This window comes from Oncorhynchus clarkii, chromosome 3 (genome assembly GCF_045791955.1).
Source record: "Oncorhynchus clarkii lewisi isolate Uvic-CL-2024 chromosome 3, UVic_Ocla_1.0, whole genome shotgun sequence".
NCBI classification, from domain to species: Eukaryota; Metazoa; Chordata; class Actinopteri; order Salmoniformes; family Salmonidae; genus Oncorhynchus; species Oncorhynchus clarkii.
The window spans coordinates 19,253,060-19,275,592 of NC_092149.1; the positions used below are offsets into that span (position 1 = coordinate 19,253,060).

At 41.8% G+C, this 22,533-nt stretch overlaps 1 protein-coding gene across 2 annotated transcripts in view; it reads right to left on the reverse strand.

Annotated features, from left to right (window-relative positions):
• Positions 1-277: 277 nt before the first annotated feature.
• The window catches only part of LOC139390266 (amyloid beta (A4) precursor-like protein 1), a 53,315-nt gene continuing 31,059 nt past the window's right edge, over positions 278-22,533 (reverse strand). Inside the window, exons 2-17 of one of the 2 annotated variants that reach the window (XM_071137517.1) lie at positions 15,637-15,816; positions 13,100-13,229; positions 10,439-10,551; positions 9,619-9,809; positions 9,166-9,533; positions 8,231-8,358; positions 7,652-7,726; positions 7,367-7,525; positions 6,846-6,974; positions 6,153-6,252; positions 5,640-5,807; positions 5,479-5,502; positions 5,294-5,358; positions 4,851-4,916; positions 4,553-4,696; positions 278-3,563 (exon numbers count right to left, since the gene is read on the reverse strand). In XM_071137517.1, the coding sequence (XP_070993618.1) occupies positions 3,462-3,563; positions 4,553-4,696; positions 4,851-4,916; positions 5,294-5,358; positions 5,479-5,502; positions 5,640-5,807; positions 6,153-6,252; positions 6,846-6,974; positions 7,367-7,525; positions 7,652-7,726; positions 8,231-8,358; positions 9,166-9,533; positions 9,619-9,809; positions 10,439-10,551; positions 13,100-13,229; positions 15,637-15,816 (2,142 nt within the window). In that variant the 3' untranslated portion in view covers positions 278-3,461. The remainder of the gene's footprint in view (positions 3,564-4,552; positions 4,697-4,850; positions 4,917-5,293; positions 5,359-5,478; positions 5,503-5,639; positions 5,808-6,152; positions 6,253-6,845; positions 6,975-7,366; positions 7,526-7,651; positions 7,727-8,230; positions 8,359-9,165; positions 9,534-9,618; positions 9,810-10,438; positions 10,552-13,099; positions 13,230-15,636; positions 15,817-22,533) is intronic. The other variant, XM_071137519.1, reaches the window with a different exon arrangement.

The window sequence follows — 22,533 nt, forward strand, 5'->3', positions numbered from 1 at the left end:
GTTTATAGTGTTGCACACAGTGTACCTTCACCAATCTAGATCATACATTAGGCTACACCCAGCCACACAACATAAGCCATACTTTACAACACTCCACTTTCCTGTGGGTGGTGTGTTTATTAATGTGTTATTATAACCAGAGAATATCTCTCTGGTTATAGCTGTGACAGAACACATGCGTCTCTCTTGGTGACCCCATGCTGGCTGATATTATAAAATCAAGACAACTATCCTATCCTGTGCTCAGAGGTGAAGTACAGTGATTCAAGAAACAGTGTTTCGTGGGTTATTTCAAATTTTATTACAGTTTTAATTAGCTTAATCAGATCTCCATTGCTCAGATTTCTTGCACATGAATTACACAACATAGCTCAGGGACAATTGGTCAAATTAGTCAGTTGTCTGACCTCTTCTAGAGCAAAGCATGTGTTTGGTCAAGTTCTGAAGGGATTTGAAGATCAGCTCCCTCAGTGATGTCATCAGTATCATTCCAATCAGAGTATAGTCAAAATGGTGGGAGTTCACATTATATACAGCCAGTATCTGTGTCTGACAAAGAGCAATCATTTGTTCACAGTTGTGCTTGGCGCCACACCATGGACAATTTAGTTATAGACTTACTGACAGAGTATGTCCACTGTATCTGAACTGTTAGACATCACATAACCTCTTTAGGGTGCCTATAGGTATTCTTATACAAGCTACTACATTTTTCATACAGTGAGAAAACATGACCCTCAATCCAATTGATTATTAGAAATAAAAATACATAATTACATCCAAAACACAGCATTGTAAAAGGCAATAATGCAGCAATTAAACTCTCCATATAATTGTTTACATTTTCATTGGCTGGGGAGGGGAGGAAGGCCAACATAGAAGTATCTTAATCAAGAGAGGACATACAAATGTGTGTTCAGTCACTACACTATACACCATTCTACATCTGCTAAATGCTGGTAGGAAAACCTTGAGTCTTTGGGGAAACATAGGCAAGCTTATTCTCTTCTATGGTTTCAGTAGTATCGATACAAGGTTCAACTGACTTAAACTGTGAACATACGTTTTTCACGAAACAGAGCTGTACAAATTATACAAAGACTACCTCAGCTCTCTAATTATCTTGATGCAGTAACCACAACCTGTGATTCCCACAATCCAAAAGCAATACATGGAAAATTCAAATCTCTGAGGTCAAGTATTTGAACTCATCTTCCCCATATTCAAAGCAGTGTTTGAATAAAAAAACAGAATGGTTTGAGGGTGAGTCAGCCACATCTCTCCTCTGATGTGATCAATAATTTACTCCCTTGTGTCACCAGTGGTTTCATGGAGTACACAGCAGAACAACCTAGCCATAAGTTACAAATAAATTATGAACCTTTCAGGATGTTTCAGGACTGGTGGTGTTTTAAAAAATAACATTTTCAGAATTCTGAGAGTAGTGAAAGATGATTGATTTGGTTAGGATCATCTGTAGTACAGTAGGCCAACAGTAGTTACAGTTGACACTGTTGATTATGAAGAAACCTCCTACTGTGTATGTAACCATCCAACACAAAGAACTCTCTCTGGTAACAAAATCATGTAGTGGAAAATAAATTAAATATAAAAGCCATCCAAGAGGTCAACAATCAGCCATTGAAAAGGGGACAATCCCTTATTATCTATATACAGTGCATGATATTGATCATAATAACTGTGACAGATGCATCAGTGAGATGTGACATCTCCCTAGTGGACTAACATTCAACTGGTTTATATACAGCGTCTATATGCTCATCCTGCCTGAAACCTGCTATGTCCCTAATAAAGAGTCAACTTGAATTTGAAGCAATAAACTGAAAATAACTCACTAAGGTGTGCTAGAGCAAATATTGTGGTCCCACCCAATCTGAGCAATAGTCCAGTCCTCGGCATACCTCCTTTACATGCAACTGTTACCCAAGATCACCATGTTGTCAACATCACTATGTTCCCTAATGCTGAAGTCCATTGCACCACAACAATGATTGACATCCCACTGTTCTCATTCAAACCTGCAAATAGTGAAAAGAGACATTCAGTGTTAAACTAGTGAGATAATGAGGAAGGTTTTGGACATGTAGCTTGTCTACTGATTACAGGTTTGTCCTTGGGATTCTACTAGGGGAGTGATGCACTATCGAAGAGGAAATGGAGTCTCAACGTCTACCTAAAATACATTCAGTCAGAAGTTAATTGTGTCATCTTGTGCTGGTTTTTACAACAGTCCGTTTTCAATCAGCCATGTTAGGAAAATGTTCTCTCTCTGAACAGCACAAGGTATTCTTCTTTTTTGTTATTATTCCATTACACTGATGCAAATTCATTCTAGAAATGTCTATTTTGAAGTCATATTTTTTTCTAAAGATATTACATTTCCATCTTATCAAAAGCAAAGAACAGGAACAACACAAAGACGGTAGCATCATACACCAAATCTGCATGCTTTCATTAAAATAATGGACTTTTCATTACTTTGTTACAATTTTTTTAGGTAGCAGTCATTCACTTAACTTAAATGGTACATTTGGTACATTAGTTCAATTATATAGTTCACATGACATGGAATAGGCTCTGGGTGCTGATTGTGTCAGATGTCACAGACTGAAGGATGAGGTTGGGCTGAACATCAAAAGACCACCAACCCATTTTACTATGGATTGATAATATATGTTGGTGTAAGTAATACCTAAGTAACAACTAAGTCAATCAAGCTTCAACACCTCACATTCCCAACCTCCTCATCTCTGCTTAACCTTTACAACTGTGCCTGGCTTTGAAAGAAGATGTCCTTCATTGACTCATGGAGGTGGGGCTGGCTTGGTGGTCATCATGTCAGAGTCATTGTAGCTTTAGATAGAGAACCAGTTTGTGTGGAGTTTTAGATCAGCTATACTATATTGTTTGTTCACATTTTACACCATTTATCTGAACTGGAATATAATGAATCAGAGCTGCAACACAATCCAATAAAGAATAAACAGATGACATACAAAACAAAATGCAGTGTTCAACATTGAGTCAGTTTCTGACAAATACCAATCCATTTTATTAAGAATAAGGGGGTCAACTCAAGCCATTCCAATGGCATTCCTATCCAAGTAGACAGGAGTGAATCTCTCCAAAGGAGATGATTGTTACACTGTGGCATTAATGTCCACCCCTTTATTCTAGACCAGAAGAGTAAGAGGATGGGTCAGTTGGTAATACGTCTCTGTTACTGGTTTACATTCCAAAAACTGATATGGGGACATGGTTGGTCAGAGGTTTGGGGCGTATACCCCCTATTTGCCTGTCAAGTTACATTAAAGTGTTGGTCGTAATGATACATCTTAATACATCATAGGGGGTGTGACTGGGACTGCCCCTAGGAGGGGAAGCAAGGAAAGGGAGCGCCTCGTGTGATTGGGCATGACCGGGAGGCCACACCCACCGCCTCAGTTCATTTGCTCAAAGAATTTGTAGGTGGGGTTTTCGTAGCCGTGGTTCTGCATCTTGTTTAGTTGGCGCTCCTCTGGGGTCAGCATGGGGTCAACCTGCTATGAGACACGGAGGGTCAAATGTCATACTGATACAGATACAGTACAATGCTACGGTATAAGGAAGTGCTATCAGCAGGAAGGAGACACTGTATTGTGCTATAAGCATAAAGTGCCTCTCCTACCTGCCGCTGCAGGGAGAGACACTTTGAATACCTGCCTACGACAAGGCAACTGACATTTACTCCTGAGATGTTGCTCTGTTGCGCCCTCTATAGCCACCATGGTTATGATTTGAACCTGCTGGTCATCTATGAACAAAAATGATCTGGCCTTAATGGCCACATGCATCTCCACTCTGGCCACCCCTCAGAGCCTGATCTCGCTCTAGGTTTCATCCTATAGTAGGTTTATGCTTTTTAGGGAGTTTTTCCTAGCCTCTAGGCTTCCACATCTGCATTGCTTTCTCTCTGGGGTTTTAGGCTGGGCATCTGTAAAGCACTGTGACAACTGCTGATGTAACAAAAGGTTTTATAAAATACATTTGTTTGATTGTGTTTAGTTTTAGTTTAGTTTTATTTTGCATACAGCTAAAAGCTGTACAAACAAACAACTAATCAACAAATTGTGAGAATAATTCATGTACATACTACCTCAATTGGCCCGACCAACCAGTGCTCCCGCACATTGGCTAACTGGGCTATCTGCATTGTGTCCCACCAACCCCTCTTTTTACGCTACTGCTACTCTCTGTTCATCATATATGCATGGTCACTTTAACCATACATACTACCTCAATAAGCCTGACTAACTGGTGTTTGTATGAAGCCTTGCTACTCTTATTTTCAAATGTATTTTTACTGTTGTTTTATTTCTACACACACACACACACACACACACACACGGTTAGAGCCTATAAGTAAGCATTTCACTGTAAGGTTGTATTCAGCGCACCTGACAAATACCATTTGATTTGATTTAATGTGCAATAACGAGATCTACTGAAAGCATCAAAGTGTCCAGGTTCTGTCAGATTCCCTGCCTCCTACCTCCACAATGCCGTGGCTGATGGTGCCATACGGCTTCCTGCGCACCAGCAACAGACTAATCACCATCACCATGGCGATGGCCACGGCAACCACCAGCAACCCCACCATGGCCCCGCGGTTGAACGTCTCCAGGGCATCTGGTTGCTAAGGACAGAAACAGAAAAGGTGAAGAGAGAGCACAAAGAGGGGAAGATGGAGAAATTAGAGGTTGATATCATCATGGGAATGACTTACAAGACCACAAGAGGGGACGGGTCCGCCCAGCCCATCCAGACACTTATCTAGGTAGCAGACTCACCAGTTCATCGGTCTGGATCTCAGGAGACTTGTAGACCACCTGCTTGAGCTCCACAGAGGTGTTAATCTAGAGAGTGAGAGCAAGAGAAAGAGAGAGAGAGAGAGGGGGTTATTTAATAGGTCATTACAGAGGAAGTACCACAGAATTAAATATAACACATTAACTACATATCTATGGGAGTTGACTTCCTGCTGTGGGAGGATGTTATAGTAAGTGAGTAAAAATGTAGCAGTTGATCATGTGGAGGCTGCAGTGCGACACAAGCCATTTTTCCATATACACACGAGGGGGTGAGATTTAAAGTGGGTAGGGATGAGGGAGAGATGATTGACATAATGTGTGTCAGCGTATCTCTTGGCTGTGCTGTAAACACAAGTGCAAGTAGGATGCCATGTCTGTAAAGTGACGTGTATGTTTGCAATAAAAAAATAGATGTTTCTCACTTTCTCCTCATATTCATACGTGGGGCTTCTCTCAGATGTGGCATAGTCATATTCGTCTGTAGAGGCTGAGTGCAAAGACAGAAAACACACAGATTCAGCCATGATCAACTTCAACTTTTTCTTTCTTTAAAAATTACATTTTGGCAGACAAATATCACACTTAATGTCCCTTCCCTTTAACTCACCTTTCTTAGTGTTGGGCTGTGGGTCTTGACAGGACAGAAACAATAGAGAAAAGTAAAAATGTTAACTACTGCTTGTATTCAAATAAATAAATAAATTCCTGAACTATTTGAAGAGGAAACATTTTGTGTGTATGCGTGCATTCATGAGGGTGTGTCCGTACCAATGCGGGGTGGGTAGGGCCTGTTCTGGAAGGCTCTCTCCTCCTCCTCCTCGTCATCCTTCTCCTCCTCACTCTCAGCAGGAAGTAGCTCCTCGGTGGTGCGTGTCTCAGAGAAGGAAGTGGTCATGAGCTCACTGATGTCTCCTCGCTCCGCCTTCACCAGCTCCTCTACAGGGAGGGAGGGAGAAACAAGCAGGTTTTAAACACAAGCTGCTACCCAGCTTGATATACAGTACAGTATAATGTATTTACGGTAAAACGTATTTACACCTCATATACACCAATCCTTTATTTTCTGAATGAGAGTTCCCTAGAGACATTACAAGATAATAATAACCTACTAATTAGATAATGTGTATTTGGAACTTTGAATGTCTTACAAAAGACATCATGATAAATGATAGCTTATCTCTTTCTAAATGTCTTATGAATGAACTAAAACATGAATATTAGGACAAGGGCAGTAACCCCACATCCTGGTCTACATGGAGAGTAGAGAGGAGTGTAGCGTACGGATATCATCGTGCAGCTCCTCAGCCAAGGCAGGGACCTTGTAGAGTAATGCCAAGCTCTGGTTCATCCTCTCCTCAATCACATGGAGGTGGGTGTAGACCTGCAGCCCCAAGAGATCAATGCTGGTTAGGTTCATTACAAGACAAAGCCCCCACAGAGTCTGAAAGAGTCAAGTGTTGGTTTAATGTATTGACATTTACAAGTGAAAATGAGTTTTGCTGTTAAGGATGATTATGACATCAGTTTTGATCATTTTGGTAAAGGGGCAATCTGTAGTTGCTACATGCATTTTTAGACATATAAATAAATGATATGTACCCATTGATTCTTGACAAATATAATTTATAAATGCCCCATGAGCTTAGTTCAACTGTGGTACCCCATTAGAACCCAACCTATAAGCTTGTTTTACTCCAATAGCCTCAAAAACATAATTGATATCATGAATGGTCAGTCACAGTATCCATAGCTCTGTCTATAAACTTGAGTGGTTACATTTCTCCAGCCCGATCCCTCAGCTTTTTACCGAAACAGGGGCAGGGATACACTTTTTTAGTTATTGTTTCAACAGCTGATTGCCCCTTTAAGAGTTATTTCATGAGCATCAATTTTTCATGAAGCAGCATCACTGCTTAAGGAAGATGTACAGTATCTTTTCATCCTAGTATATTCCGGTATATTTTCATTTCACACCTGGAACTTCATCTGCTCAGCCTTCTGGGGGTCGACGGCCTCAATGTGCTGGTAGTGTCTCAGAGTGTGTCTGCGGTCCTTCTGCTCTGCTGCCATGTATCGCTTCAGAGACTGCAGCACCCGCTCCGGCTGTTGAGAGGAGAGGGATATTATAGTCAGAGAATGGAGGGGGTGGAGAAGGTGTGGAAGAAATTAACAACACATTACAGTCCACTCATACTCTCTGCCTAACAAATATACACTGAGTATACCAAACATAAGGAACACCTTTCTAATATTGAGTTGCACCCCTCCCTTTGCTCTCAGAACAGCTTTAATTCAGGTCATGGACTCTACAAGGTGTCAAAACCATGTTGACTCCAATGCTTCCCACAGTTGTGTCAAGTTGTCTGGATGTCCTTTGGGTGGTGGACCATTCTTGATACACACAGGAAAATGTTGAGCAGCGTTGCAGTTCTGTACAGTCATGTTCTCTGCCTAAGAAAATGTAGATATCCCTGCTGCCCCTGCTGTCTGCGGACCTGAGGGGGCTCTGCCTGCACGGCGGTCAGGTAGCTCTCCAAGGCCAGTCTGCGGTTGTCGTTGAGGGTGGCCACCACGCGGGCCAGGTGGGTCTCCACCAGCCTCTGTCTCTCCCCTGCCACCTGCTCCTCCAGAGTCTGCAACACAGACTGGAAATGCTGGGTGGAGAGGAGAGGGGGATCATTGTTGTGTTAATAGGTATGAGTGTCCGTCTCCCATATTTTCTTCCTTCTTTAATCCCCTTCTCCTTTCTTCCATCCCCTCTTCCTATTTCATCTTCTTACCTCATTAAGGGCCTGGCGGTCAGACTTGGGCAGGTTCTTGGATTGGTTGTCAGCCTCAGCCCATTCCTTCATGATCTGAAAAGGCAAGACATGTTAAAGTCCTTCACACACACACAAACAGATTTCCGCAGATAGGAATCCACTGAGGACCATTCTGATGTTTAAAATGCTCCATATCCGCCTCAATCTACAGCTACTAAGAAAGTCTGTCTGTTTATGGGTATCCACTTGGCTTGGTTCACTTGAACAGTGGGACAATCTCAATTGCATACTCCTCGCATCCTCTCTCCTCACCTTCTCAAAACCGATTGTATGAGAAAGCCAGCATCCCCCCCTCCCCCGACCTTCTCCTCCAATGGGTTTTGAGAAGGAGTTGAGAGGACACAAAGAGTATTCAATTGTGATTCCCCCAATATATTAATATTGCATTAAGACCTCACTTCAGGTCCCAGAGCAATTTGCCCCCGACTGTCAACAGTGGGTTCTATAGGAGATCACAGATATGGAAACAGCACAGCAGGTCTGGCCTCTTCTTATTGGTTCATTGCCTGTCCAAACCCGCCTCCCTGTCCACCTTACCTCATTGATGCGTTTCATTCGCCGCTCCTCCAGGTCCATCTTGGCACGCAGGAAGTTGGCGTGTTCACTGTCGTCCCCTGGCATCTCGAAGTAAACATCCACACCATCTGTGGGGCGAGGGGTGGGTACTGCAGAGGAGAAGGAGGAGAGGGGGATAAGGAGAGGAGGGGAATGAGAGGAGGGAGAATAAAGGATGGAAAACAAAGGAGAAGAGAGAGCGAGACAGAGATACAGGCAGTGCAGCAGAAAGAAAGACAGGGGGAAGATGAGGGAGACCAAAAGATATCCCAATCATTGCCATTACCCGGAGAGAGAGAGCCAGACAGCCATTGATCCAGATAGTAGGGTGAACAGTCAGCATTATTGATTTGGAGATGTGTAGTGCTGTAAATACATCAGCCAGCCACTCCCATCTCCTATATCCAGCCAGACAGATAGGCATGGTGAGTGTGTGTGCGCACGCATGTGTGTGTATGCCCTTACATTCATGCGTATGTGTAATCAACCTTAGTCTATTACAAAGATAGCGTGAGAGAGAGAAAGTATTGGAGATGCTAACTGGGCACTACAGTTCATTCCCCAGTAAGTAAGAGTAAGTGGGAGATGGGAGAGTGATGTCAGCATTTACCCAGTCTTTTTACTGCCCTGTTAACCACTAAGGCTAGCAACTACAGTCCATTCCCTTACTGAGACTGGCCTTTAGAGAGAAAGGTTCAGACTAGACACAAAACCTAGACACTACTTAATACCCCACTTCTCCACTTTTGTAGGTAAGAATATAGAAAATATGGATAAAATTCCATTTAGGGCAAAGTGGTATTCCAATAAAGCTTATGCCCATGAAATCCTCTCAGATCTAGTTGAGAGTAGGGGCTAAGAATTGTTTCTGGACAGGGCGAAGATAACTGTGAAATAGAAGGTAGATGGTTACTCACGGCTGTCTCCCCTGGTCTGGGGTGGGGATGTGGAGGGGTTGCGACCAGTCTGACCCTGGCCTTTCTCATAGTAGAAGGAGTCTGTGTAGTCAGAAGCCTGGTAGGGGCCAGAGTCAATGGAGTACTCATACTCCTCTGGGTCTTTCACTGCTGCTGCTTCTGCAACCTCCTGCTGCTGCTGCTGCTCCTCCTCCTCTTCCTCCTCCTCCTCCTCCTCCTCATCATCCTCTACTGCCTCCTCCTCTTCCTCATCCTCTTCCACCACCTGCTCATTCTCTTCCACCATCTCATCGTCTTCCTCCTCCATGTCTGCCTCATCCACATCGGTGTCAGGAGAGGGGCTTGGGGAGGGTGTTGTCACTTTGACTCTGGCAATGGGGTACAAGGTCAAACATTATGATCATCATCATCTCCCCCATCATCACCACAGACAGCAGGGGTAATGGGACTCACCCTGTGTTGACTTTGACCTGAGGGGTCAGGGCCTGGGGTCCTGCTGGGAGAACATCCCCTCCCTCGGTCTCCCCCCTGCCACTGGACCCACCCCTCCCCGGGCAGCACACATACTCCACCCCACGGAAACGTTCGCCGCACGGCAACAGCATCCCATAACTATGCAGCTCCAGACCGTCTGCGGTGCAGGCCTTAAACAGAAAGGATGAGAGAAATCTGTTAAACATGGATCAAGATTGGAAAAGACCAAGGTGAACGAGAGAGTTCAGGGGTGTATAGAAAAAGAGAGGAAATGTGAGTGTGATCAAAGGGAACTAACTAGCAGGAGGAATAGAACACGACCAGCATGATGAAGGTGAATTATAAAAACTACAACCTACATCACCTCCCCGGCCTCCAATAAACGGCCTCACCTCCCCGGCCTCCAATAAACTGCCTCACCTCCCCGGCCTCCAATAAACTGCCTCACCTCCCCGGCCTCCAATAAACTGCCTCACCTCCCTGGACTCTAATAAACTGCCTCACCTCCCTGGCCTATATTAAACCCCTCTAGCTGCTCTCTCTGCTGATACAGTATGGTACTGTATGTTACACTACACCCAGCTGGGTACAGTTAGCTTCCAGCCCCAGTCTTTTACTGTAGTCTACATTGCAGTTTAGTCATTGACTCAATTAGTCCAAGTCCAAGTTTAATGTCTCTATGCTAACTCTCTATAAAGAGTCCTAGTGGTGTTAAAACCCAATTAAAACTTAAGACATTAATTGAAATTTCATTAACTCTAATATAATCTTAGATAATATAATGTCGCTCCACCCGCACCTCCTTAGCTATGTTGTGCCAGTAGACGTAGCTCTCACAGGCATCCATCTGTTCCTGGTGCAGGAAACGGCATCGGTCTGGAACCAACAGGGCTTCACTCACATACTCACCCACTGCAGAGCAAGAGAGAGAGGAGGGAAATGGAATGAGAGGGAGAATATTTTAATACTTGCCTTGGTTGTAACATTTTTTAATTGATAAAAAAACATTGATAAACATCCATAAACCAGAGAGCGAGAGAGAGAGAGACTTGAACTAGAAAGATCCAGTATAATAATATAATGCCAACTCATTACAGTGCCTCTGCACTGTCTGGGCTGAGGAGGGGAGTGGAGATTGATCCAGAACACAATGGTGTGCTGCTGCCTGCAGTTTTACTTTCAATAGCTGCAGGCAGTCAGTCAAGGACAGAAAAATGTGAAATATGCTTAATTTCAGATTTTAATTTAAGTAATTTGATTGCATCGTTAACAATAGTGAAAAGAATAACTTTTGTACTTCACATGCTCTAGAGAAGTTAAAGTTGTATTTATTAACAAATAAGCAATATATTATGCATTATAAAGGTGTCGAGTATGATTAAAAATACAATTTTATTAGGGGCAGCAGGTAGCCTAGTGGTTAGAGCGTTGGACTAATAACCGAAAGGTTGCAAGATCAAATCCCGAGCTGACAAGGTAAAAATCTGTTGTTCAGCCCCTGAACAGGCAGTTAACACACTGTTCCTAGGCCTTCATTGAAAATAAGAATTTGTTCTTAACTGACTTGCCTAGTTAAATAAAGATAAAATAAAAAAATAAATAAAAATTTTAAAAAATGTGTCACCTGCGCCGAATACAACAGGTGTAGAGACCTTACAGTGAAATGCTTACTTACCGACAAAATAAGAATAAGAAATAAAAGTGACAAGATATTAAAGAGCAGCCGTAAAATAACAAGACTGGGGGGTACCGGTGCAGAGTCAATGTGTGGGGGCACCAGTTAGTTGAGGTAATATGTACATGCAGTTATTAAAGTGACTATGCATAGATGATAACAACAGAGAGTAAAAGAGGAGGGGTGGGATTTTGCAAAAAGTCTGGGTGGCCATTTGATTGGGTGTTCAGGAGTTTTATGGCTTGGGATAGAAGCTGTTTATAGACCTAGACTTGCCGTGCGGTAGCAGAGAGAACAGTCCATGACAGTTTTTAGGGCCTTCCTCTGACACTGCCTGGTACTGCCTGGTATAAAGGTCCTGGATGGCAGGAAGCTGGGTCGTTCGCACTACCCTCTGTAGTGCCTTGCAGTTGCCATACCAGGCAGTGATGCAACCAGTGATGCTTTCGATGGTGCAGTTGTAGGACCTTTTGAGGATCTGAGGACCCATGCCAAATCTTTTCAGTCTCCTGAGGGGGAATAGGTTTTGTCGTGCCCTCTTTATGACGGTCTTGGTGTGCTCGAACCATATTGGTTTGTTGAACTTGAAGCTCTCAACCAGCTCCACTGCAAGCCAGTCGATGAGAATGTGTGCGTGCTCACAGATCATTACACTTGTACATAGCCCATCTGTAAATAGCCCATCCAACTACTTCATCCCCATACTGTATTTATTTATTTATCTTGCTCCTTTGCACCCCAGTATCTCTAATTGCACATTAATCTTCTGCACATCTACAATTCCAGTGTTTAATTGCTATATTGTAATTACTTCGCCACCATGGCTTTTTTATTGCCTTACCTCCCTTATCTTACCTCATTTGCACATACTGTATATATACACTTTTCTACTGTATTATTGACTGCATGTTTGTTTATTCCATGTGTAACTCTTGGCCAGGTCGCAGTTGCAAATGAGAACTTGTTCTCAACTAGCCTACCTGGTTAAAAATAAAAATGGGTATATCATTCAGGGCTAGGATATGGGTATATCATTCAGGGCTAGGATATGGGTATATCATTCAGGGCTAGGATATGGGTATATCATTCAGGGCTAGGATATGGGTGTATCATTCAGGGCTAGGATATGGGTATATCATTCAGGGCTAGGATATGGGTATATCATTCAGGGCTAGGATATAGGTGTATCAGTACTTGATTGTATCAATATTAGGGTATTGGCATGTGGGTGTTAGCGTTAGGGCATGGGGAGAGAGGGATGGGGTGTGTGGGTAATTGGATTGAGGTGTGTAGGTAAATTAGCTGAGGTATATACAGTAGATATTGGGGCAAATGTCTGTTCATTTTATTATTATAGGCAGAGCACGGTATGTTCCCAGCACTCACAATTATTTGTACATACTTTCCATTACTATAATTTTTTTAAGCAATTTGGATTACACGTTAGGGTTACTAATGGTATAAGATGTGCATAGTGGCATGTTTGGAAAAATGTGGGAACAAGTGGGTTAAAATTCAACACAGACTGAAAGACCTTTCCACCATTTTGATGGAGTGAAGCCCTTTGGTAGACCTGACAAAGCTTTGACAATGGAATCCATTCATATGAATTCATATGAACTATGTCCGTTTCTATTATTACTTCCCCGAGGCTGAATTTGAAGTATAGGGAATAGGGAAGTTATGCAATGTTTTGAGTGATGTTTGTGTAGGGATATGCTGAAGATTAGAAGGATGATGATGATGATGCTGAGGGTGCAGACATTGCAGACGTGTTGTTCTTACCCTGGCAGCGGTAGGGCATGACGATGAAGGGGCGTGTCTGGCAGTGGCCCCAGCCCTTCTTACACCAGGCTGGGATGGTGACGGGGCTGGAGGACTCCTCCACATGGGAGATCTGTAGGGCTGGGTACATCTGGTTGGACAGATGGACAGGCAGACAGACGGCGGGAGAGACAGACAGAAAGACAGAGGGAGGGACAGATGGATGGATGATATGGACAGACAGGACATCAGGGAGGAGTTAGGACAACAGAGAGGAGAGAGGCAACAGGGTCAGACAAATGCAGAGGGGAAAGGAGGGTTGAGGGGGGAGGAGACGTACAGTACAGACAGAGGGACAGAGGAGGAGAGGGAAAGAGGAGGAGAGGGCAAGAGGGAAATAGGAGGGGAGGGCAAGAGGGAGCGGGAGAGAGGAGGAGAGAGGAGGAGAGAGGATAGCACAATCAATAGGGAGAAAGGTAAAAATAGGAGAGACTCATGCAACGGTCTGAAACACTTTGGCCCTAAGGGTCTATTTTCTGACTATGCACGTCATACACTGATATTCTCCTTAAGTTGTAAGGAAAATTCCAGTCTGAAAAAAAGTTAACCTATACAATCCCATTTCCAATTCTTTCAATAATCCCAATTTCACATCTGACTACTTTCAATTAAAATGTAGGGCAATGGCATAAGCACAGCCCTATAATGAGGTTTAATGGATTGAGAAATGTATTTGGCACGCTGTCTGAGAGCCGGATCCACAGACTTTGAGGAAAAAGGAACGCTTTTGTGGAAAAGCAATCACAGACGCATAATGAGCTGGGTAATCACATTACAGCCATTTCAACTGTGTGACTGCTGTTTTCTTTACCCACTGTGCTTCATTTAGCCACCAGGTGGCGCATGATATCCTTTTATAAAAACAGGCTCCTTGCTCTCGTCGGGGAGGGGGAGCAGCGAGTCTCTAATCAAACCAAGGCTGTGGCTAGCCCTGTCAGGCCATTGATATGCCTTAAGTTTGGCATGCAGAAGACTTAAAGGAATTAGGGGGATAAACGTGGCAGGAGGAAGATCGATGGATGGTAGTATTAATATTCAGGAAATATCAATAAATATTTCCTCCTGACCACCATCACTCTACTATATATATATATATATATATATATATATATATATATATAGAGAGAGAGAGAGAGAAATATATAGATTTGATAGGACAAGACAAACCAATTGAGACACATTGGAAGATTAGGGTTGGTTACTCCTGCTCCTATTCATGATGTTGTGTGAGGTATCTATACCAGTCTGTCCACCCATTTACAGTGCATTCAGAAAGTGTTCACACCCCTTGACGTTTTCCAAATGTTGTTGTTACAGCTTGAATTTAAAATGGATAAAATGTAGATGTTTTTGTCACTGGCCTACACACAATTCCCCATAATGTCAAAGTGGAATGATGTTTTTAAATGTTTTCAAATCAATTTAAAATTAAAAGCTGAAATGTCTTGAGTCAATAAGTATTCAAACCCTTTGTTATGGCAAGCCTAAGTAAGTTCAGGAGTAAAAATGTGCTTAACAAGTCACATAATAAGTTGCATGGACTCACTCTGTGTGCAATAGTGTTAAACATTATTTTTGAATGACTACCTCATCTCTGTACCCCACACACAGAAATATCTGTAACGCCCTTCAGTCAAGCACTGAATTTCAAACACAGATTCAACCACAAAGACCAGAGATATTTTCCAATGCCTCGCAAAGAAGGGCACCAATTGGTAGATGGGTAAAATTATATATATATATATATATATATATATATATATATATATATATATATATATATCCCTTGAGCATGGTGATGTTATTAATTACACTTTGGATGGTGTATCAATACACCCAGTCACTACAAAGATACAGGTATCCTTGCTAACTTAGTTGCCGGAGAGGAGAGAAACCACTCAGGAATTTCACCATGAGGCCAATGGTGACTTTAAAACAGTTACATAGTTTAATGGCTGTGGAGGATAAAACTGATCAACAACATTGTAGTTACCGTATGCCACAATACTAACTTAATTGACAGACTGAAAAGAAGTCTGTACAGAAGAAAAATATTCCAGAACATGCATTCTGTTTCCAACAAGGCACTAAAGTAAAACTGCAAAAAATGTGACAAAGCAATTACATTTTTGTCCTGAATATGTTTGGGGCAAATCCAACACAACACACTACTGAGTAACGCTCTCCATATGTTCAAGCATAGTTCTGACTGCATCATGTTATGGGTATGCTTGTAATCGTTTGCAAAAACATTTTCACTTTTGTCATTCTTTTTTTTTACTCCATATTGAATTCAGTTTCTAACAATAAGTCAAGGGGTATGAATACTTTCTGAAGGCCCTGAATCTACCACTATCTTTATATCCATAAACCTATTTAAAGTATCTGCTCTCTAGTATGCTATTGCAGCAGCATTGGAGATGAGCTGAGCATTACAGTGCAGTAGCAGTGCAGTATGAGGTCGATCTCATAACCATAGCAGTGTTGTTGGCTCCTACCTCTTGGCAGTAGGACAGGATCTGGTTGGGCTCTGTGAAGCAGCCCTGGCGGCCCTGAGGGTCAGGCTCCCATTGGCCAGTCTCAGGGTTCATGTGCAGCAGCTGACGCCCACAGAACATGGCAATCTGCGGCTCGGCCACCAGGGGCCCTGGTCCATTCACCTCAGCCATGGCCAAGGCCTAGAGAGAGGGAGGTAGATAGGGAGAGGAGAGGAGAGGGGGTGAGGTGTGGTAGAACGAGAAGAGAGAAGTTGATAAATAGAAAGAGTAATAGATGGAAGGAGAGAGGGAGGAAGGTAGAAAGGTGGAGGGAGAGAAATACTTTGTTATGATTGTCCTGAGAGAGAGTGTAATGTTTACTGTTAATTTGTATTGTTTATTTCAATTTTGTTTATTATCTACTTCACATGCTTTGGCAATGTTAACTTATGTTTCCCATGCCAATAAAGCCCTTGAATTTAATTGTGTTAAGAGAAAAGAGTTGTCAATACAAACAAAGTGGTTGGATAATATTGAGTTTGAGAATGAAGGACAGGACCTTAGATTAGTCTAAATGTACCAGCTGATACAGTCTCTCTGATCTATCTCCCAACACAAACAATGGCTTAGCTGCAGAGAGAGAGAGTGTGTGTCTGTGTGTATACATTGTTGCATCCATTCTCCGTGTGTGTTTATGCATATATATACAGTTGAAGTCATAATTTACATACACCTTATTTAAACTCAGTTTTTAACAATTCCTGACATTTAATCCTAGTAAAAATTCTCTGTCTTAGGTCAGTTAGGATCACAACTTCATTTTAAGAATGGGAAATGTCAGAATAATAGTAGAATAGTTTCTTTCATTACATTCCCATTACATTCCCAGTGGGTCAGAAGTTTACATACACTCAATTAGTATTTGATAGCATTGCTTTTAAATTGTTTAACTTGGGTCAAACATTTTGGGTAGTCTTCCACGAGCTTCCCAGAATAAGTTGGGTGAATTGTGGCCCATTCCTCCTGACAGAGCTGGTGTAACTGAGTCAGGTTTGTAGACCTCCTTGCTCGAACACGCTTTTTCAGTTCTGCCCACACAATTTCTATGGTATTGAGGTCAGGGCTTTGTGATGGCCACTCCAATACCTTGACTTTGTTGTCCTTAAGCCATTTTGCCACAACTTTGGAAGTATGCTTGGGGTGATTGTCCATTTGGAGACACATCTGCGACCAAGCTTTAACTTCCTGACTGATGTCTTGAGATGTTGCTTAAATATATCCACATAATGTTCCTCCCTCATGATGCCATCTATTTTGTGAAGTGCTCCAGTCCCTCCTGCTGCAAAGCACCCCCACAACATGATGCTGCCACCCCCGTGCTTCACGGTTAGAATGGTGTTCTTCGGCTTGCAAGCCTCCCCCTTTTTCCTCTAAAAATAACGATGGTCATTATGGCCAAACAGATCTATTTTTGTATCATCAGACCAGAGGACATTTCTCCAAAAAGTAAGATTTTCTTCCCCTTGTGCAGTTGCAAACCGCAGTCTGGCTTTTTTAATGGCGATTTTGGAGCAGTGGCTTCTTCCTTGCTGAGCGGCCTTTCAGGTTATGTCGATATAGGACTCGTTTTACTGTGGATATAGATACTTTTGTACCGGTTTCCTCCAGCATCTTCACCAGGTCCTTTGCTGTTGTTCTGGGATTGATTTGCACTTTTTGCACCAAAGTACATTCATCTCGAGGAGACAGAACGCGTCTCCTTCCTGAGCGGTATGACGGCTGCATGGTCCCATGGTGTTTATACTTGCATCCTATTGTTTGTACAGATGAGCGTGGTACCTTCAGGCGTTTGGAAATTGCTCCCAAGGATGAACCAGACTTGTGGTCTACAATTTTATTTCTGAGGTCTTGACTGACTTCTTTTGATTTTCCCAGGATGTCAAGCAAAGAGGCACTGAGTTTGAAGGTAGGCCTTGAAATACATCCACAGGTACACCTCCAATTGACTCAAATTATGTCAAATAGCCTATCAGAAGCTTCTAAAGCCATAATGTCATTTTCTGGAATTTTCCAAGCTGTTTAAAGGCACAGTCAACTTAGTGTATCTAAACCTCTGACCTACTGGAATTGTGATACATTGAAATAATCTGTCTGTAAACAATTGTTGGAAAAATTACAGGTGTCATGCACAAAGTAGATGGCCTAACAGACTTGCCAAAACTATAGTTTGTTAACAAGAATTTTGTGGAGTGGTTGAAAAACAAGTTTTAATGACTCCAACCTAACTCTATGTAAACTTCCGACTTCAACTGAGATATATATATATAAATATGAGGAGAGAGAGAGAAAAATTGACTTTCAAGCTAATGCATGTACCATTTAGTCTCACACACTGTAGCTACAGTGATAGAGAATATTGGCAGAGACAAAGCTCAGAAAATATTTATACCAGATCATGCATTGAGTGACACCAAAAGCAGATGAATAAACCTGATTTATCGACTGAAACTACGCCCTGATTTTGTTAGCAATGTTAAGAGTTGAGAATATAAAGATAGGAAATGTACAACAACTATATACTGTAAAGCTTGCTTTATCTGTCCCTCTTTTATCCTCTTTCTACCACTCCCTCTATTCTCTCATTCTCTGCCCTTCCGTTTCTCTCCCTTAGCTCGCTTTTTCTCTTTTCCTCTCCCGCTCTTTCTGCCTCTTCCTCCCCCCTCTCTCCACCCTCCCCCCTCCTTCCTACCCTCTCTCAACAGCCTGCTAGGATGTTGTTATTGATCATGGGATCCGTTCCATCTGCCTGCAGCCTGGGGGTCGGGCCCAGGGGAGGCACCGTGGAGGAACAAACACCAGCCGGCCCCAGCCCCGCTGCTCCCAGTCAGGTGTTAATACAAGCTCATTGACCGCCGGGCCACTTCAAGTACATTAACACACAGGAGAGGGAGGGAGGGAGGGAGGAGGGGTGATCGTAGGAGAGGAAGGGAGAGGAAAGGAGGAGAGTACAGTAGAGAAGGGAGGGGAGACAATGATGTACACACTGCAGGAGATAATCTCCCCAGATGTAGAGACCAAACGTGCTCGTTTTGTAACACAAGCAGAGTATTATGACGTCAATGCCTCACTAAGATTATTTTAGAAAGGGACATAGAGGGATGGAGTTATCAGGTGTTGTGTTCACACGTACAGTATATATAGCACAGAGATATGACTCCTCTTTGGTGCGGAAAAAGTAGAGGAATATTTCAAAGACATGCTTGAACATCTACCTAACAAATACTTTTGCTCAGTCTTGCCATTCTTCTGGCTTAACAGCCAAGAGTTACTTATGAAAACTGATATGACAGAAAGTTCAAACAATATCCCTATCCACACTGAAAGTGGCAACCCAGAACCCATTCAACCCGTCTTGTGACTGGCCCGACTGCTTTAATCTCCATAGACAGACAGATGGACTGACAGGCAGGAAGAGCAACACTCAGCCTATTAGCATCAAGATGCCCAGGGGTAAGGGGGAGAGGAGAGAGAGAGAGGAAAGCAGGGCGAGTGACGTCTGATCAAAGGGAAGCTCTGCCTCAGCATACTGCTGCTAAAGTGTTTGAAGTTCTAATTAACATTTATATCGGAAATAAAATATATACAAAACCCATGAATAAATATACAATAAATATAATAAGGACCGGAGGAGTCTGAGCATTAGAGCCCCACTAGATATGAATGGAAACTATGATAATGAGTTCATTGGATTATAATTAAAGCTGTATGGACGTGGCCGAGCGAGGCCTTGAGGAATGGGGTTTGGAGATCCAGAATGGTGCAGAGACATCTAATTTATTTGGAGTTCAGCGATAATTAACAAAGCATAGAGCTAAGGTTAAAGTCTCCATGAGTGACTACTGGTACTGTAGTGACTTTATTGATTCAAGTCTTTATGACTACTGGTACTGTAGTGACTTTATTAATTCAAGTCTTTATGACTACTGGTACTGTATGGGACTTTATTAATTCAAGTCTCTATGACTACTGGAACTGTATGGGACTTTATTAATTCAAGTCTCCATGACTACTGGTACTGTAGTGACTTTATTAATTCAAGTCTCTATGACTACTGGAACTGTATGGGACTTTATTAATTCAAGTTTCTATGACTACTGGTACTGTAGTGACTTTATTCATTCAAGTCTTTATGACTACTGGTACTGTAGTGACTTTATTCATTCAAGTCTTTATGACTACTGGTACTGTATGGGACCTTATTAATTCAAGTCTCTGACTACTGATACTGTATGGAACTTTATTAATTCAAGTCTTTATGACTACTGGTACTGTAATGACTTTATTCATTCAATTCTTTATGACTACTGGTACTGTAATGACTTTATTCATTCAAGTCTATGACTACTGGTACTGTAATGACTTTATTCATTCAAGTCTCTATAACTACTGGTACTGTATGGGACTTTATTCATTCAAGTCTTTATGACTACTGGTACTGTAATGACTTTATTAATTCAAGTCTCTATAACTACTGGTACTGTAGTGCCTTTATTCATTCAAGTCTTTATGACTACTGGTACTGTAATGACTTTACTCATTCAAGTCTTTATGACTACTGGTACTGTAGTGACTTTATTCATTCAAGTCTTTATGACTACTGGTACTGTAATGACTTTCTTCATTCAAGTCTATGACTACTGGTACTGTAATGACTTTATTAATTCAAGTCTCCTACTGGTACTGTACTGGTACTGGTACTGTAATGACTTTATTCATTCAAGTCTCTATAACTACTGGTACTGTATGGGACTTTATTCATTCAAGTCTTTATGACTACTGGTACTGTAATGACTTTATTAATTCAAGTCTCTATAACTACTGGTACTGTATGGGACTATTAATTCAAGTCTTTATGACTACTGGTACTGTAATGACTTTATTAATTCAAGTCTCTATAACTACTGGTACTGTAATGACTTTACTCATTCAAGTATTTATGACTACTGGTACTGTATGGAACTTTATTCATTCAAGTCTTTATGACTACTGGTACTGTAATGACTTTACTCATTCAAGTCTTTATGACTACTGGTACTGTAGTGCCTTTATTCATTCAAGTCTTTATGACTACTGGTACTGTAATGACTTTACTCATTCAAGTCTTTATGACTACTGGTACTGTAGTGCCTTTATTCATTCAAGTCTTTATGACTACTGGTACTGTAGTGACTTTATTCATTCAAGTCTTTATGACTACTGGTACTGTAATGACTTTCTTCATTCAAGTCTATGACTACTGGTACTGTAATGACTTTATTAATTCAAGTCTCCATGACTACTGGTACTGTAATGACTTTATTAATTCAAGTCTCTATAACTACTGGTACTGTATGGGACTTTATTCATTCAAGTCTTTATGACTACTGGTACTGTAATGACTTTATTCATTCAAGTCTTTATGACTACTGGTACTGTAATGACTTTATTCATTCAAGTCTTTATGACTACTGGTACTGTAGTGACTTTATTCATTCAAGTCTTTATGACTACTGGTACTGTATGGGACTTGATTAATTCAAGTCTCCATGACTACTGGTACAGTAATGACTTTATTCATTCAAGTCTCTATAACTACTGGTACTGTAGTGACTTTATTGATTCAAGTCTCTATGACTACTGGTACTGTAGTGACTTTATTGATTCAAGTCTTTATGACTACTGGTACTGTAATGACTTTATTAATTCAAGTCTCTATGACTACTGGTACTGTAATGACTTTATTAATTCAAGTCTCTATAACTACTGGAACTGTATGGGACTTTATTCATTCAAGTCTTTATGACTACTGGTACTGTATGGGACTTTATTCATTCAAGTCTTTATGACTACTGGTACTGTAGTGACTTTATTAATTCAAGTCTCTATGACTACTGGAACTGTATGGGACTTTATTCATTCAAGTCTTTATGACTACTGGTACTATAATGACTTTATTAATTCAAGTCTTTATGACTACTGGTACTGTATGGGACTTTATTCATTCAAGTCTTTATGACTACTGGTACTATAATGACTTTATTAATTCAAGTCTTTATGACTACTGGTACTGTAATGACTTTATTATTTCAAGTCTATATGACTACTGGTACTGTATGGGACTTTATTCATTCAAGTCTTTATGACTACTGGTACTATAATGACTTTATTCATTCAAGTCCTTTTGACTACTGGTACTGTACATGACTTAACCTCCTATATACAGTAAGTGGACATAGAAACTGTTTGCATATAATTAAAGAGTGGAGCTAAGAGATGTTGATTTCTGCTGAACTGGCAGCTTTCTGGGAGCATGTTATTGATGTGTGTTAAGGAATGTGTGTGTGTGTGTGTGTGTGTGTGTGTGTGTGTGTGTGTGAGAGAATAAAAGTGCCTGCTTAAGCTACACAGCCCACACTGACAAGCCACTGTGAATGCTGAGGTAGTGGTTAAATAGATATAGATATGTCTCTTGACTCAGGGAAGGTCAAAGCCACAAAAAACTATTCTGGATATTTGAGAAGATGACCTGACAGCTCTGCTGTGCTCCAGCCTTCATCCTGCACTCTCCACTCCTGTACTCTCCACTCCTGCACTCTCCACTCCTGCACTCTCCACTCCTGCACTCTCCACTCCTGCACTCTCCACTCCTGCACTCTCCACTCCTGCACTCTCCACCCCTGCAGAAAATCAATGATGTTCGCCTGCAACTGAATCGCCAGGCTCTCTCCGATCAATAGGAGCCCATCTGGAGCCAGATGGCCTGACCTCCAGCGTGGAGAGGATGCTCGGCAGCACCTCAGCCAATCCCAGTTCTCCCTGATTCACCACCAGATTAGATGGGCCTGCCGTGAAAACAAATCCTAATCACAAACACTGCCT